We start from the raw sequence: 19,154 nt of genomic DNA, 5'->3' as shown, positions 1-19,154 counted from the left end.
AGGTAAATAACAATAACGTATGTATTTAACTAGAGATTAAGAGGAAGAGATGAAAAAGAAGATGAGAGAAACCTAAAAAGCGGAGGAAAATATAAAGGTGAGTAGTAGAAAAGGAGGGCCGAGGGTTGCATGGGGGATGGGGGGGGGGAGGAGATGCAGGGGACGGAAAGGAGACATCAAGGAAAGGGAGGACATGTTACGGCTGATCAGTAAATAACTTAGTGTAAGCAGGGGTGTTCTTAAACAGGAACCAAGGTTGCCATATACGTGTAAATTTTTCCATAGACTGATGTACCTCAGCATTGAGTTCCTCCATACGGCTTAGGTTAGAGAATTCATGAACCCATTCTGTGAAAGAGGGAGTAACCGGGGATCTCCAGTGTCGAGGAATGACCGCACGGGCCGCCGTGAGAAAAAAGCACAACAAGTCTTTCTTTTGTGTCCCAATAGTGCCTGGGAGGATGGAAAGGAGACCTATTTTGGCTGAGGGGGAAATAGAGCGGCCCGTGACCATTCTATAGGTGGAGAAAACTCTGTCCCAAAAGGGTTTAAGGCCCGCACAATCCCACCCCACGTGTAGCATTGTCCCTCCTGGCTCACCACATCTCCAGCATAAGTCAGGTACGGAGGGATAAAACATATGTAAGATTGCTGGAACCCGATAACACCTTGTTATTATTTTATAATTTTTCTCTTGGGCAATACATGCCGAGGAAAGTTTATGAGTGAAGACATACATTTTCTGCTTGTCCTGCTGAGTTAGTTCTATGCCTATGTCCTGTTGCCATTTATCTACATACCCGGGGTCCTCGGGATGTAATTCTTCCTGTAAGATGGTATAAATCTGGGAAATTACGTGTATCGGTGGAGAGGAAGAGCTGCACAGTTCCTCAAACACAGTGAGAGGAGAAGTGAATGCCCCCGCCTCTGTCTGAGCGCGTATATACGACTGCAACTGTGAATGTTCTAGCCATGAGATGTGGGTATCTGGATACTGAGTGCACAAATCATTGTATGAGGGAAGGGCGCCGTCGGTTAGGACCGTACGAAACCGTGGGTCCTCAGATGATCGCCAAATGAGAAAAGAGTCCCTGCCGAGTCCTGGGGGGAACTGCGAGTTGCCAAATAGAGGAGTAAGCGGATCAGGGCTACGGGAGAGGAGACCCCTGCGGAGCAATCTTTTCCACAGTGTGATATCTGCCCGGGCGAGACAAGCATGTCCTCCTAAATGCTGTATTGCGTCTCCAGGCACCCACAGAAGAACCTTCAGTGGAATTGCCGAAGAAAGTTGTTCCAAGGTGACCCATTGCTTAGTGTTGGAGTGAAAGGTCCAGTCTAGGAATCGCTGAAGTACTGCCGCCCAATGATACACCTGCAAGTCAGGGAGACCTGCTCCACCAGCTGATTTAGGACGGGTCAGGATCTTCCACCCTACCCTGGGTCTAGAGGAACCCCAGACAAAGCGTAACATTGCAGATCGGAGTTGTTTGAAGGAGGAAGGGGGTAGCATAGGGGCGCCCTGAAACAGGTATAAGAAGCGCGGCAATATATCCATTTTGAGGGCGTTAATCCGCCCGAACCAGGATAATCTCTTTTTCTCATAGGATGCCAGGTCAGACAGAGTACGAGCGAGCAGAGGTGCATAGTTAAGGGAGTAGACTAGATCTGGGTTTGATGGGATTTGTAGACCAAGGTACTTTATGGATCCAGAGCACCAACGAAAGGGAAACTGATTTGCTACCTGGGTGGTTTCCGCTTGAGGTAATGAAATATTAAGGATTTCGGATTTGGAATAGTTTATTTTTGCAAAGGACTTTATAATGCAGCATGAGGTGCTGAGAGAGAAAAAAAAAATTCTGTAGAATAAGAGACTTGAATGCTGGGAGTATCAGTACAGCTGGGGGAAGCAGCTACTTCAGGAATAGGCTAACCTGAGGAGGATGGCTAGATATACTGTAGGTAATGAAAATAATAGGCAAAGTTGTTCTACATCCCAAGAGTGATTGGTTTGTGAAAAAATATACAGTATATATCAGAGTTGTGCTTTAAACAAGAGTTGGTTACATACTCAAGTTGGTTACATACTCAACATAAACTTCCTACACCAGAATGTGACAATTAGAGACACAATGGAGACATTAACAAACTCTCATGAATAATATACTATAATAAGGTATGCCATGGTAAATTTATAGACCTGAATTTTATGTTGTTTCTGAATTCAACAGATGTGTGGATCCAAATACTAAAGCCCCCTTTATTCAGCTATCTAAAAAAATAGTCATGTAATATACCTAAAAAAAAATAAAGCCAGATTTCAGATTTTGAATGAGAAAATTCCTTTAAATCACAGCCAATCTGTCACTGGATTAAAGGGGTGGAGCACTTTTACCTCATGTCATTTCTGTAATGTGTGTGCAAGTGTGGGGGCAGGATATTGGGTAATTAACCAAAATACATTTATTAAAAGTGATACACAACTTTCTTGATATGTAAAGTGAAGCCTCCTGTCTTTTACCTCATCAGCCAGACATTCCTGTCCATAAAATGGCCACAGAAGGAGGGTCATGTGATCTCTATTTGTCCATGAACAATCACCCTGCAAGGACCTTGATCTTATTTTCGAAAATGCATTTTATGGACAGGAATCTCTGGCTGATGAGGTAAAAGGCAGGAGGCTTCACTTCACATATCAATAAAGTAGTGCAGAGCATATAACCCTTTATCACCAACACTAGTTTTCAGCTCAATGACCAGACTTGATTTTTCAAATCTGCCCTGTTTCATGATAATTGGTTATAACTTCGGAACGCTTTAACATATCCTGGTGATTTTGAGAATGTTTTCTCGTGACACATTGTACTTCATGTTAGTTGTAAAATTTAAGTGATAAGTTTTGCCAAGTTTGAAATGTTCTACTTTCCAGACAGGTAGTAAAACTACCCAAAAAGCTTGATAATTAACATTTACGGAATGTCTGCTTCATGCTGAGATGATATTTTATGCGTCCTCTCATTTTTCTAGGATGTTATGAGGTGCAGAACTTTAAATGCCATTTTTCTCATTTTCATGAAAATTGACAAAACTCCCATTTTGAGGGACAACTCAGCTTCCAAGTGACTTTGAACGGCCTAAATAATAGTAAAACCCCATAAATTAGAATTATAAAAAGTTCACCCCTCAATGTATGTAAAACAACTTCTCTTAAGTCTATTAACCCTTTAAGTGTTTCACATGGGTTAAAACAATATGGACCTGTGATTTAGAAACTTTTGATTTTTTTGGGGAAAATACATTCATTTAGGCCAAAACTGACAGTTTCATAATAAATTAAATGAAGAAACGCACTGCAACGTTTGATGCCCAATTCCTCCCGAGTACTGATACCCCATATGTGGTGGTAAACTGCTGTACGGGCGCACGGCCGAGTATAGAATGAATGGAGGCTCCATTCACAGCAGATTTGTATTGACACATTGTACAAGCTATACATTTTTATTTTTTTTGGTAATGTCAACATATGAGGGCTTATTATTTACGGGATGAGATACAACGTATAGATAATTCATTTTGGGGGTCTATAGCTTATTCATGAGATTTTATTAACTATTTCAAGGGGGACACAAACAAAATCATCAATTTTTATTTTTAATTTTTTAGCATTTTTTCCCCCCGTTCACCGTAACGTAAAAATAATATTTTATCTTTATTCTATGGTTCATTACAATTGCGGTGATACCTAATTTATATAGTTTTTCTTATCTTTGCTCAGATTTACTGAGTAAAACCAATATTGGAGAAAATCGCATTGTTTTTACTATTGACAATTTTTATGGCCATAACTTCTGTATTTTTCTGTTGTCAGATCTGGTTGAGGGCTAATTTTTTTGCTAAAAGTTGCTCTTTTCAGTCGTATCATATTCGGGAATGTAACTTTTTTTGATCACTTTTTAGAACATTTTTTGTGATGGTGTTTGAAGGAAAATTGTATATTACTTAAAGGAAACCTACCACTTACAAGTGGTAGGTTTAGACACATATACATGGCACCAGCTCAGGGTGAGCTGGTGCCAGAGCATATTTTTGTTAGGGGAACAAAGCCCCTATCGGCGTTTTATAAGTTATATTAACTTATAACTCGGCGCACCGCACTTGGGCACGGCGCACCATGCGTGTGCCCGTGCGTGCGCCGGATTCTAACGTGCTGGAGAGCCGGTGACGTCACCGAGCTCTCCGGCACACGCGCGCCTGCGCAACTTAGCACGGGGAAACAGGCCGTGCTAAGTTGCGCAGGCGCGCGTGTGCTGGAGAGATCGGTGACGTCACCGGCTCTCCAGCACTTTAGAATCCGGCGCACGCACGGGCACACGCATGGTGCGCCGTGCCCAAGTGCGGTGCGCCGAGTTATAAGTTAATATAACTTATAAAACGGCGATAGGGGCTTTGTTCCCCTAACAAAAATATGCTCTGGCACCAGCTCACCCTGAGCTGGTGCCATGTATATGTGTCTAAACCTACCACTTTTAAGTGGTAGGTTTCCTTTAAGGACGGGCAAACTGGAAAAAAAATACAAATGTGGTGAAATTGGCAAAAGAACGCATTTGGTCACTTTCTTGTGGGTTCAGTTTATACGGCTTTCACTGTGTACTCCAAATAACACCTTTGCTTCATTCTTTGGTTCGTTACGATCACGGTGATACCAAACTTATATAGGTTTTATTGTGTTTTAATACATTTTCAAAAAATGAAACGAATGTGTACGGGAAAAAACATTGCCATCTTATGACGCCAATATCTTTTTCATACTTTGGTGTACGGAGCTGTGTGAGAAGTAATTTTTTGCTAAATGATCTGACGTTTTCATTGCCCTTTCATTGACCTTTTGATCGCTTTCTATTACATTTTTAATGTTTCGGACATTTGGGCGATATTTCCCCTTATGGGGTTCACCGATGGTAATCACCGTTTTATATTTTGATAGATTGGCATTTTGAGGCGCGGTGATTTTACTGTTTGTAAAACTTCTTTTTACTATTTCTTAGACTCTCTAGGGTACTTTAAATCTAGATGGTCTGATCGTTCCTACCATATACTGCAATACTACTGTATTGGAGTATATGATATTTTTGCACAGTATCAAAACTGCAGAAACTAGACAGCCCCGGGTCTGAGGAAGACCTGAGGCTGTCATGGCAACCAATCACCGCCCCCGATGACGTTCAGGGGAGCGACTATCGCAACAAAGGTGGCGGCGCCCACGCACCAACAGCGGGGGGTGTTAGCTGTAATATGCAGCAAACCCGCCTCTACATGAACAGGGCTCAACCCGCAGAGCGTGAAAATGTTAAGAGCATGTTTGAAGCTTTAGAAGTTAGGTATTAGTCTTATTGTCCGGGGTAGAGCATTCCAGAGAATTAGTGCAGCTCTAGAAAAGTCCCAGAGACATTAGTGAGAGTTTCAAATTAAGGAAGAGAATAATCTAAGATCACTGGCAGATCGAAGTGCATGAGTTGAGTGAGAGATGAGAGAGGCGAGGTAGAGCAGACACTCAAGGATCAGCTTTTAATATTTTATTCTAGGGAAGAGGATAACCTGAAAACTTGGTAAAACCCCTTTAACTCATAAAGTGTATGATGTAACATAAAAGACAACATTCACATCTGCATTTAAAGCTTTGTGAGTAGAATTTACTCCACTCAATTCTTTCTCTATTAAAATCTGGATTCCATCACCGAGACAATGGAATAAGGTGGGAACTGTAGATGTCTGGAGTGCCAGACCTGACACAAATTGCCAGAGTATTACTACAGCCATTTATACAATGTTTTATAATATACTTTCTTCCACAAATAATAATTGTAGATATTATAGCTCATTATATACAGATTTTTTTTTCTATAGATTATTGCCTGATGCTCCCATTAAGATAAACTTCATACATATTGTGTGCTAGCATGTCGCTGCATGTGAGTTCAACTTTTTCATTCACTATATTCAGAATTTCAATAAACCCTTTATCCTTTTTTTATGAAAACAGGCATTGGCCGTCATGAAACATCATTGAACTCACATGATAGTTACTGCTGCCCCATGAGCTGATTTCAGAGAACAGTATACTGTAGCTGTGTGAAAGGATGATCTGTGACTCTTCAGAACAGGGAAAGCCAGCCATGGACTCAAACAAACAAGAAGGTAAAGCATTTTTCATTTACATTGGGTGGGCCCCAAATCTATAGAACATCTAGAGTTTTCTTCTTCTGTTCGCAAATAATTCTGTGATTTGTATCTAATGCTGTATGATGAAGTGGCTCATGTGACTTACACATAGTACATTTACTGCATACTAGCCATCGTAACTTAGAATCACATAAAATCTGCTAAAACACCAAATTTAAGGTAATGATTACATGAAAGATACTGCAAGAAATAACTTTTAAATTGAGCATAGTATATTAGCAATTTCATTATTATTTAATAGCGTGAAAATATAGCATAAAAAAGGCTGATGGGGAGATACCTAGAATATACAGGCAGTCTCTGACTTAAGAACACCCAACTTACAGATGACCCCTACTTACAAACAGACCTCTGGATGTTGGTAATTTACTGTACTATAGCCCCTGGCTACAATAAACAGCTATATCATTAAAAAAAGGTGTTTGTAACTAAGCTTTATTGTTAATCCTTGTTCTTGTGACAATCCAACATTTTTAAAATCCAATTGTCACAGAGATAAAAAGAATTTGACTGAGGGTCCAATTATAAAATATACAGCTCCGACTCACATACAAATTCAACTTAAGAACAAACCTGAAGAACCTATCTTGTACGTAACCTGGGGACTGGCTGTATAAAGATTTTGTGGTTTTATTTATCTTTATTTTTGTACTATACAGTGTTAACTTGTTAACTTTATGGACAACTGCACTAAATGTGGTTTGCCTGTGTATAGTGTTAGGAGCGCCAGATTCATGAAGAACGGGCGCAAGAAATCATGAATCTGGAACTCCTGCACTGCTCCGACAGAGTTCATCAACTTCCTTGTGGTGCACCTTTAACCCCTTAACGACCTGGTCCTTTGTTTTTTGATTTCCATTTTTTACTCCCCACCTTCAAAAATCTGTAACTTTTTTATTGTTACACATAAAGAGCTCTGTGATGGGTTGTTTTCTGCGTAATTATTGCACTTCATAGTGATGGTATTGAATAGTCCATGTCGTGTACTGGGAAGCGGTAAAAAATTTCCAAATGCAATGAAAATGGTTGGGTCGGTATGATCACGGGGATACCAAATTTGTATGGGTTTTATAGTGTTTTCATACATTTTGAAGCAAGGTGAGTAAAATATAACTTTTATTCAAAAATCATTAAAATTTACTTAATATACCACAATACAAACAAAGTACTATCATCAAATGAGTAACCACATATAAGGTAACAACCAGTGTTATGGGATACTCAGCAATTATCAAATCCATTTAATCAGAAGGACAGCGACACTTAGCATATTTGTATATAGCTATCCAGTGATAATAGACTATCTACACATCATAGGGCCACCAGATCAGATAAACCCACTATATGGTATTCCCAACAGTTAGATATAGATATTGGGAGTGGGCACAAAGTGGGCACAATATCAATGTGGACATAACAGCTCTCTAAAATTGATGCAGATTCTGCTAGAAGAGGAGAAAGGGATTCTCCAGACTCTGGAGAACAGACAAACATGAACAGATAAAAATTACAAAAATTTGAGTCAGAGCCTGAATTCAAAGCAAAGGAAAGCCAACTTCAACTGGTGATTGAGAAATACCAATACCATTTGAAGGAACGGAAACATAACCAATTCTTACGTGACCTCCAGGATTTTAGAGATAATAAGGCATACTCATTGATTTATAGCCGTAAACACATTGAGACAGACATTTCCTCCTCAGAAACAGATAACTCTGATGTAGAGTCCTCAGGGAAGCATTCTAGATCAAGGAGGGGTAGAGGGAGAGGGAGAGGCACACAAAGAGGAAGAGGAGCAAGGACTGATTTTTTAGATCAACCTTATCAGACCAGAGCAAGAAGCAGACCACCTACAACTCAGACAGTGACTCCCAAATCGTAAACCTGTCCAAGAGAACTCTCTCTGAAACAGAAATACAACTTTTAAAAAAGGGTTTGAACTTTGTTCCCTCCAGTAAAGCTGATACCTTTGAAACCGTTAAAGACCTACACCTATTTACGAGAAAGCTTAAGTGGAGGAAACAGTTTGTAAAGAGAGACAAAAAAATGTGTAGGGAATTAGATATACCCAGTGATCTGTTGCAAGATGTGAGATTATTATACGGCTTGGAGGATTCCAGCCCACAGATCGAAGGCAAGGGTCCATTTACAGACCTACATAGAAAAAGTGTGAGGTTCCTGCCCCTTTCAGATATTTCCCCTATTGATGTGTTCCTAAGGGATCTGACAAACGACATAAAGAAGATGGCAGTGCCGTTTGTACCCTTTAACTGTACTAGAGTAGAAATGCAAGCCCTGGAAAGATAAAAGTTTAACGATTAAACCATCCGATAAGGGTGGTAACGTTGTCGTAATGGATTCTGAGAATTATAGAAAAATGTGTCTTAATCTGTTGTCTGACAAATCGGCATATAAAATCTTGAGTACAAACCCGACTGCTAAATACAAAGAGGAATTGATGATAATCCTTAATGATGCACTCAGTCAAGACCTTGTTGACCAAAAAGAATTCCACTTTATGGAGCCTGTCACCCCGATGTTGGCAACTTTTTATAGTTTACCAAAAGTACACAAAGGGCTTGAGTATTGAGACCTTATGTGGAATCTCTTCAATCTTACACTCGAGACTCATTAGATCTTTTGAGGAGACTCGACGGGGTATTGGTAGAGGAGGATTGGCTTTTGGCGTCAATTGACGTAGAAGCCCTTTATTCCTCAATTCCCCATGAAAAAGGTCTTTTTGCAGTCGCCCATTTCTTAAAATCAAGAGGGACGCAATTCAGACAGCATGATGACTTTGTGCTTAGATCCCTCAGGTTCTGTCTGACTCATAACTATTTTCTGTTTGACGGCAAATTCTACCACCAGCTCAGGGGCACGGCCATGGGTTGGCCTTGTGCGCCAACCTATGCCAACTTGCTCCTGGGCTGTTGGGAGGATGCCGTCATTTTTACGCAAGAAAACTCCTTTTTTCAGTATATTGAAATTTGGTTACGTTATATCGACGACGTACTGGTAATCTGGAAAGGGTCTAAGTCTCTCTTTATAGAATTTGTGGAAAGTCTCAATCATAATGATTTTGGGCTAAAATTCACATATGACATTAGTCATGACAAACTACCATTCCTGGACGTGTTACTCTCTAAAGACCATGATGGCACGATACATACTGAAGTTTTTAGGAAGGCTACAGCGACCAATTCTCTCTTGAGGTGGGAAAGTAGTCATCCTGTACCACTCAAGAGAGGAATACCACGAGGACAATACCTCAGATTGCGAAGGAACTGCTCAGACATAAACACATTTCTCAGACAAGCAGATGACCTTAGACAAAGGTTCCTACAAAAGGGATATCCAGACAAGATCCTGAGAGATGCCTTTCAAAACGCACTGGGGAAAGATCGGGAAGACTTGCTGGTCCCAACTAACAAAGAGAACTCTGACCATACTGTGAGATTTATCACCACTTTCAGTAACGGCTCAGAGAAAATAAGGGAGATTATCTCCAAACATTGGGGTACTCTCCTAGTGGATTCGGACATTTCTGATGCCATTACTGAATCACGCTCTATCACCTATAGAAAAGGCCGCTCCCTAAAGGACAGGCTAGTCCAGTCATTTCTCAGGCACAAATAACGTGACCTGGCTTGATGAGACAAGACCAAAAGGCTCATATAAGTGTAGTGGATGTGTGGCATGCCCTTTTATCCTTGCAACCAAGGAATTTAAGGCAAATGTGACAGGGGAGCAGATTATGATTAAAACCTTCATTAACTGCAAAACGGAAGGTGTGATATACAGGGTGATATGCAGATGTGGGATGGAGTATATTGGCAAGACCTATCGTCAATTGAGGAGGAGAGTTGGTGAACATTTTGCCGACATTAGACATTCCAGGGACACCTCAGTTGCCAAACATGTTCTTGACCACCATCAGGGTGACGTAAATGTTTTGAGGTTTCATGGTATCGCCCATATACCACGAAGTGTAAGAGGAGGAAACTGGGACAAAAAAATCCTCCAGATGGAAACAAGGTGGATTTATAGACTTGGAACGGTAGCCCCAGCAGGGCTTAACGAAACCTTGAGCTTTGCTGCATTTATAGACACATGATATATCCCCCACTAACACGAAATGGCATGACTATAATCAATATATAGAATAATATGCATTGTTCACTTCTGCAAAAAATCCTTTGTTCTTGACGTGTTTGGTTTAGAAGTTTCATCTTTGCTGTACCTATGGTTTAACCTAATTTCGATTGAACCTTTCTGTCAGCCTCTCTTCTAGGCGGTGTATTTCCTTTTTTCTCTCCCTAAAATTAATGCATGGCCTCCTGTCATGATTTATTGAAAATGAGGATGCATTACTGCTAGAAATATCACTCTATGTACCCTTTTATATCAAGACCATGGGTCGCTTAAAGAATAATTAATACTCATATACGCGATTCTATTGTTTTGGTTTTTCCCTGGTTCTATTGATGGCCGAGTTGGAGCGGGGCTTTTACTTACTATTCCCGACATCGTGTCAGAGTTCCAGGGCTCCGCCCTACTGAATCAGGTGACCGGTCATGTGACTGGATCACGTGACCGGATCACGTGACAAAGGCGGAAGCGAGCGGCTTGAGCGCACCGAATGCTGTATAAACAGCCAGACATGCGCAGATTACCCCTGCACACGCCAGCCAAGCTTCCGGTATTCACTATGCCGGGCTGCATTTGGAATGGAGCCACTGCTCTGTTCTAACAAGATTAGCTATACATCTTTTATTATTTTCAGGATAGGATCAGCCTAACTCTACCTTTATCCCCTGATTAATCTGCATTACAGCAGAGGAAACGCGTTGGGATTGTTGTTCTTTGGAGACTACCTAGCTAGGGCAAAGCATCCAGCAGGGATAGCTGTGGACCGTCCTTGTGAGGACGGGAGTCTGGGTACTGAAAGGGTAATCTTTAGCTGAGGGCTATATAGAGTCTCCGCAAGAACTGCAGGAGCCGATGACCTGATATCCCCAGGAATGGTAAGATCACCCTATACTTTTCCCACTTTTTCCACACGGACTGGCTGACGGTAAGAACATGCCTTCTGTTTTTTAAGCGTCTATGTCCACATTGATATTGTGCCCACTTTGTGCCCACTCCCAATATCTATATCTAACTGTTGGGAATACCATATAGTGGGTTTATCTGATCTGGTGGCCCTATGATGTGTAGATTTGAATTTTTATGGTTATTTTTACTATTTTTCAGACTCCCTAGGGTACTTTAACCCTAGCTTGTCTGATCAATCCTACCATGTACTGCCATACTAAAGTACAATACAAAATCATGGAATGTTGATGAGCTAATATAGATAGACTATCAGGATCAGTGGTAGCATCTGTCTGTGTGCTACCGGACAGCAACCGGACGTGGACATGATGGTAACACCTCTAGAAGGCTGACCCTTTATAGAAAACCGAACGTATCATGGCAACCATCTGGCGCCCACCAATGATGATGTCATTTAAGTGCCACTATCGTGTTTGATGCACTGATTGTGGGTGGAGCCAACACCTTCTACGTATGGACTATTGTCTTTAGTGGTGTCCTGTAGTACAATGCTTTTTAGACAGCTCTTTGCACAAATGAAACAAGAAACAACTACTGCTTCTATCTTTGGCCACGTTTAGTGGAGACTTCCTTTATATTATAGTACAAAATACTATCGTTTGGCATATCTGCAGCAGGCCTTAAAGGACATCTACCACCAGGATGAGAGACTGTATGCAAATGAGCCTGAGGGGCTCCATTCTATAGAAAGCTTCTATGTTAACTTCCAATGGAGGTCATTTGATTCACACAGGCGCACTGCTCATTATAACACACCTATTTGATTACTATCAATGATACTAATGAACTGTGCACCTGTGTGACATTGGTCAGATTTCTGTCCATTGGAAGTAAACATAGAAGTCTCCTATAGAATGACAGCAAGCAGAGATCTAGAAAACCATGAGGAATTGATAGAGAAAGAATATTGAAAAATGTATTATTTTTCATCATACCATTAATAACATTAATTTGCTAAATTGGGAATACTCCTTTAACTGCTGCTACAAATAATACAATAGCACAGTGAATGACTCACCGTGACCTCTTCAGGTGAACTATTTGAACACATTTGTCAGTTGCATAGTTCTAGATGGCAGCAGAATTTTACACTGATGTGAGTGTCAGTGGAGAAAAACCCAGAGGTAATCAAGTGATGTCTTTATCGTGTACCATATGCCCACAGTACTACTTGATGATGTGCATTTTATAGGTCAATGTCTTTATTTCCAACACAGGCGAAACTGAAAATGTTCCAGTAAGCACCTTGCCATCACAGATATATCAGGTAAAATACCATTAAAAAAAAATAATTAAATTGTAGTATTTTTTTTTTAAATCAGAACTTTTCTGTTTTCCTGGGTTTGTAGGGTAACATAAAACTATTTAAAGGAACATAAAACTATTTAAAGGAAACCTACCACCAAGGATCTACCTATTAAGGTAGATCCAGTGGCAGGTTCCTCTAATGTACAGTTTGGTGATCCATAAGTTTTGCACAATATTCAAATTTTCTAAAGAGGCTACTGGGACATGGAGTAGCCGGAGCTGAGTCTACACGGCACGGCTACTCCATGCTCCAGTAGCCTCTTGTGTTCCGCCTACCCTGACATCTTCAGGGCCCAGCTCCTGGTAGCTGCATGCACTCGTCAGACAAGCCAGAGCTTTTGCGCATGCGCATAACCCAGCTTCTCGAATGAGTGTGCCCAGCAATCAGGAGCTGCGCACTGAAGATGTCAGGGTAGACAAAACACAAGAGGCTACTGGTACGTGGAGTAGCCACACCGTGTAGCATCAGCTCCAGCTACTCCATGCCCTAGTAGCCTCTTTAGAAAATTTGAATATTGTGCAAATTAAAATTTACAAAACTTATAGACCACCAAAAAAATTTGCCCTAAAAAGGGCTATACAACTGTACATTAGAGGAATTGGAGGTACATTCGAGAAATCAACGGATATCATATTCTGAGTTCTGGTGCAGAAGGCAAGGTATTATTTATACCTGTAGGTCACTAGAAATCTATCATGGACATTTACTCATAGCACTGTGTCTGTCGTAATCTTTTCATAATTGTTATGCATGGCCTTCTTCCTTCTAAATCAACTTTTAAAATTATGCTCATGAGCCTGAAGGGCTCTTGGCGGTGTTACAGGAGCCTTTTCAATCTGCAGCTTCAAATTCAATGTCAATAACTTTCACATATATATTATACATGTTTTTGCTATAGAGTGAAATTGTAACTGTAGATATAGATGCTAAAACATTACAGTTCTAAAATAAAATGACCATGAACAGAAACATTTCTACATTTCTATTTCCTAATATTTTCCTAGTTGCAGATTTTGGCTTCTGAACTTAAGACAGGCTTCACAGAGGCTATGCAGGAATTGTCTCGAATTCAACATGGTGAATATGCCTTGGAAGAGAAGGTCAAGAGCTGTCGCTGTACCATGGAAGAGAAAGTTACAGAGTTGAAGAATTCCCTCAACAACTTGAAGGTAACAATATCAGGAGGGATTGAAGTACAGAGTTTGACCTCCTCCAACATCCAAAAAATTAACAGTAAATGACACACATTTTAATTGTTTTGCAGGCTTAAAGTGTTTTGTTAGATGATTTCTGCCACCTTATTGTAAAACAATGAGGCACATTATCTAAAGGCTGTGTGCCAGTTTTCTGTCAGACTTTGCACTTTCTTTAGTGCAAACTGCTTGGACGGTATTTAAGAAGTGTCTTCGCCCTATTTGTGTCGCACGTGACCCTTTTGTGGCGCAGCTGCACTACGCAGTCAGACCGTGCGACAGATTTAACATGCAAAGTCCGACAGAATTGTGTCACACGCCCCATGTTAAAAGTTTACCAAAACCTGTGGTGTACTCTGTGGGAGTACTCTGTGCCCCCTGCACACTACACAGGTCACTGCATTCAGTGCAGGTTGCACTGTTGTTAGTAAATTAGCCAGAATATGTTATGGAGTTAGAAATAGTATTTCAGAGTAAATATCAGAATTATTCCAGAGAGTACTCCTAGGAGACACAATGGGGGTCATTTACTAAGGGCCGATTCGCGTTTTCCCGACGTGTTACCCGAATATTTCCGTTTTGCGCCGATTTTCCCTGTATTGCCCCGGGATTGTGGCGCATCGGCATCGGGATGCACACGACGGAAATCGGGGCGTGGCCGAGCGAAAACCCGACGGATTCGGAAACACCGCCGCATTTAAAACAATAAAAGTGTCGCTTGGGACGCGCTTACCTTCACTTGGTCCGGCTCGGTGAACTTGAGTGCGTTCAGATGCTTTTCAGCGCAGCAGCGCCACCTGGTGGACGGCAAAGGAACTACCTTGATGAATCCCGGTCGGATCCGAATCCACCGCAGAGAACGCGCCGCTGGATCGCGAACGGACCGGGTAAGTAAATCTGCCCCAATAAGTCCTGATCACCCTATCCAGTCCCAGTGAATAACAGCTTTTCCTCTATCAAAGTGTACAGAAACCAGTCATTAATTTTATGTGAACGGGGTAAATAGGACTCCCACTGTCAAGGTTTCCTGATCCTGCATGAGCATGGTTTGAGCACCATTCACACTCAGCCGATACAAAGACTTATACTGGCAGACAGAGGTATAGTTTTTGGACAGGGCATCATTAAAAGACATCACTGGGGAAACACTGTGCACATGTTCATTCAGGAAAGAGGAGGAGGCATTGCGCAACGACACATCGGGAATCCTCCCGACATATCCTTACAATGTACGGTAAAAACAAGATGTAAATGCAGCCTTACTCCGCGTGTCCTATGTCACTAATGCCAACTGATTGGCCACAGCAGGTCCTGTGACCACCAACACTTCCACCATGTCTGCAGTGTAATTTAATGGGTAGCGGAAACAAAGTAGTGGAAAGCTTTTATATTTCTCTTAATGCCTGTCTCAGCCCCCATGAGTTTCCAAGAATTTCTTCTGTTTCCCTGTTTTAGGCATTATGATTAATCATCGTTAAAACAGTCAAACATTTAAATTTGCTCTCTACATTATGTCATATTATTCATAGGAAGAGGTGAACACGGCTATGGCAATGATTCATGCTATCATTGCTAAGCAGGAAGAGATGCAGCAGAAGATTGAACAACTGCAACAGGAAAAAAGGCGAGAATCCCGAAAACTTAAAAATAAGTGAGTGGCTGTTTGCCACCTTTATGTCCCACTGTATAAAGTATCACACTTGTTCTCTTCAGTACCTTATACTGTATGTGCATAGTTTTAAAGTGAGAATAAAATGAACTTAAAAATGAAAAAAATTAGAACAATAATAGAAGAATGTCACAAATCCTGTGAGTATTCTTAAACTAATTATGAAATATGTATAAGAATCAGGTCACCCTGCCTCTAATTAGAAGTAATTCACAGAGCATTTGGTTCTTGCTGGGAAGGTGGGGATTGCTACTGATCTAATTATCTGTCATATTATGTTTCATAAAACTATTAGACAGAATTTTTTTGTACTAAAGCCTTTGAAACTATGTGTTATAATGGGACAGACAGGTATTTTTTAATGTTGCTTGGCAATCAAACAGTAGAGCATCCATGATTCTCACTTAAAGAGGGCTTTCCCAATCTGTTTGCAACCATTAGTAAGTGTCAATCCACTGATTCCAGCAGAGTTGCAATTTTTTTTCAATAGCCCCCAGAGTTTACAGGATATCACATTAGTTTTGACATTAATTCTGCTAATTAGGGTTTCTACTGTCAGGTGAGTGGTGTCAGGCTGTCTACTTAAGCCCAGGACCACCCACCTGACAGTAAAGCACCTAATTAATTGAGAGTAGTCACCGCTAGAGAAAGAATTTCTAACAGTTCTGAAATCAGTAGAGTGATGCTTATTAAATGATGAAAACAGTTGTAATTTGTGGAGGTGGTCACAATGGTCCACATGGAACTATAGTTACTTTAGGGTCCCAAATAGACCTCACAGGTTCTCTTTGAAGTGATTGTCTGAGATTAAGGATGGGTTAACACTGATGTGTGTGTGTTGGGTGTTCGGTGCACATCCATTGCGTGTTGTCTTCATTTTGCGTCTGAAACAAAAAAACTCTACCACTGAACCACAGACCTGAAAAACAACGCCAAACGTGAAAGAGTCCTTAGAATTAGTAATCAGAGATTGGTAGGGGTCTGGCACCCAGACCTTCAGGTGATATTACTGAGTATACAGAGCCAAAAGCAGAAGGAGTCATCTACTTTTGACTCTGTACCCTGTGAAAAAAGTTGTTTGGGTCAGGGCCAGGTGGTCAGTACCCACTGCTATACAATTATCTGACAACTCCTTTAACTAATATAACTAAGTTAAGAGGACCTTTCACCAACTCCACCTGCTTCTTCCCCTTGTACCAGTTCCAACTCCACTGATTCTGGCGTAGTTGGAATGATTTCTTTAGTGCTCATCACTCCTGAATAATCAATGGCCCAGATTTATCAAAAACAGTGGAAACTGTACTATGTCAGATCTCCTGTGAAGTGCGCAGGGTGCACCAAATACAGGAATTGTGCTGCATGTTCATCATTAACCTGGCGCTCCCTGCACTTCTCCAACAGAGTGCACCAACTTTTTTTGATGTACCTTCAACATTGGGCATGCAACACATTTCTGGCAGACTCTGCATGCTAAATGTGCCACATGACTTTGCACTGGAGCGCCTCTTCGGTGCAGAATTTTGTTTCGTGTTGGGTATAGTGCAGTCACGAAATGAGTAAGTACATGTGCAAGCAGTTTACACATGCAAGAAACATGCAAGCCCGACAGAAAACCGGCGCAAGGGCTTTTGTAAATCTTGGCCATTGGGGTTATTTAATCATATGCAGGAGTGTGATGGTCTGCTCTGGTGCAGCCGGTGACTATATACATATGTATATTTGCGGTTTGCAGTGAGTGCACAAGGGAGGGAACTGGGCTCCCCATTCTGGCCCACTCCCCACCGGCCATGCCCACTGCCTGGCTGGCCCCGCTGCCACCTTCATGCCCCTCCACGCCCCACTGGCGTGAAGGTAACGGATTGGGGAAAATAATCACAAGTGCTAGCGGTAGCTGACATGTCGCAGAAGCCCTGATAAATATTCCCCATTGTCCAGTCCTGGATCACCCACTGACTTCTTGGATGTAGCTGCACCCATAATCATCTGGATCAAGTAATTGTAGAAGGTCTGGTAAAGCTGGATGTTTACAATGGCACAGCCTTGGAGTAAATGGATGGTAATGACACAATTTGCTCCTGCAGGTTATTTTATTGTAAAAACAAGATGACAAACAAACAAAATAGACTACCCAAACCACCCAAAAAAATCACACTTGCTCCATTATATTCGGCCTGGGCATTTGGCTCACACAAGAGGCCATAGAAACTAGAGCTATTTATATCAGCCATGTACATGAGGCCTTACTGCGAGGCAGCACCACTGTGACACACAGCTTTTCCAAACCTCCTACAATCAACTAGATATATAATCAAAATGGAAATGTCATCACATAGGTTAAGAGTGGATTTTCAGTAGGATTGGATTAAATGCATTGCTGCACTGAAACAGATTTTTATATAGTAACAATTTACACTAATTTCACACTACTATTCCTTACCTTCATTCAAGAAAGTAAGGGTTTGGTAAAAATTGCATTGACATCAATGTAAATTTTAGGTCTTCTGTTATGGTCAGTTTTTTTCAAACTGAGGAAAAGTACTGCAGCCTATGTCATTTTTCCATCCAAAAAACACATGAATAACGGATCTGAATTAAAATCTACATTGACGTCAATGGGATTTTGAATTGATATATTAAAGCTAGGTTAGACCTTTGTTCGGAAGTGGAAAATTAGCCTAAGCTATGTTGATTTCAATTTTCCTAAATCCAAACGTTTTCTGACACATTCTTTTTTGTCTACTTTTTCTCCTGTCTCCAGAAGGATTCAGAAGGAAGAGCATACTGTTCAATCCCAATCAGCCCAGAACAGCACCTTCCAAAATTCCAATCACTCTGAATCCCTTATGGTCAATTATCATAACAACCTGGTACAGCCATCCCCATATGAAAAAGGTACCGTGATGTAGACTTATGCTCAAGAAATCAGATTATACCTTCTGTTATTGTAAAAATGCATTTACTTTACTAGAATATGACAGGAAAGCATATTACTCATCATGGAATCCACACCAATCACAAAAACGGTGCAATGGTGACTTCAACAAAGATAGCTGAGCTTTCTTCGGGCATAGTGAAGACAACTCTTAAATACATGTGCAAGCAGTTTGCACGTTCTTTCTACCGCAGTCAGACAGAAACCTGTTACAAACACGTTAACAAATGTGGCCCAATGATTAATCTGGCGCAGCAGAGAACTGTCTACTGCTACTCTGCACTGGTCTAAAGATTGACACATTAATACATCTCCACCCTGGTAATAGGGATTGCATATAACAAGTACACACTGCTCCCACATACTCCCCTGCTAGTCTGGATCCTGACATTGGTTGTATGTGCTGATGTTAGGACCCAATGCTCTGCCACCCAGAGAACCCGGGAGTGGTGAGTACTTGTCACATGTACTCAACTCTCTTGTTCTGGATGCCACTCTGCTATGGGTCCTGATGCTGTTATCATCAGAATCCAACAAACAGATCAGAAAAGAATATTGAGTCTGGCACAGGAAGGAAAAGACGAGAGTGATAAGAGGTGGGAAATTTATGTATACTTTCTATTTATTGATTTCATTCTGCTCTGGGGTCTCCATTATTATTGTTGGCATATGCATTGCAGGACCCATATTCGGATTCAT

At 41.1% G+C, this 19,154-nt stretch overlaps 1 protein-coding gene across 5 annotated transcripts in view; it reads left to right on the top strand.

Moving 5' to 3' along the window:
- The window catches only part of ARHGEF33 (Rho guanine nucleotide exchange factor 33), a 78,188-nt gene that overhangs the window by 24,062 nt on the left and 34,972 nt on the right, over window positions 1–19,154 (top strand). For 3 of the 5 annotated variants that reach the window (XM_072140790.1, XM_072140784.1, XM_072140791.1), the window contains exons 2-5: window positions 12,570–12,619; window positions 13,666–13,830; window positions 15,384–15,505; window positions 18,282–18,415. In XM_072140790.1, coding sequence (XP_071996891.1) covers window positions 12,570–12,619; window positions 13,666–13,830; window positions 15,384–15,505; window positions 18,282–18,415 — 471 coding nt within the window. Of the gene's footprint in view, window positions 1–6,037; window positions 6,193–12,569; window positions 12,620–13,665; window positions 13,831–15,383; window positions 15,506–18,281; window positions 18,416–19,154 lie in introns of all 5 variants that reach the window. The other 2 variants (XM_072140789.1, XM_072140788.1) reach the window with 2 other exon arrangements.

This window comes from Engystomops pustulosus, chromosome 3, assembly GCF_040894005.1.
Source record: "Engystomops pustulosus chromosome 3, aEngPut4.maternal, whole genome shotgun sequence".
NCBI lineage: Eukaryota > Metazoa > Chordata > Amphibia > Anura > Leptodactylidae > Engystomops > Engystomops pustulosus.
Note: the sequence above shows the minus strand (reverse complement) of the source record. Positions and strands in the feature narration are given on the sequence as shown.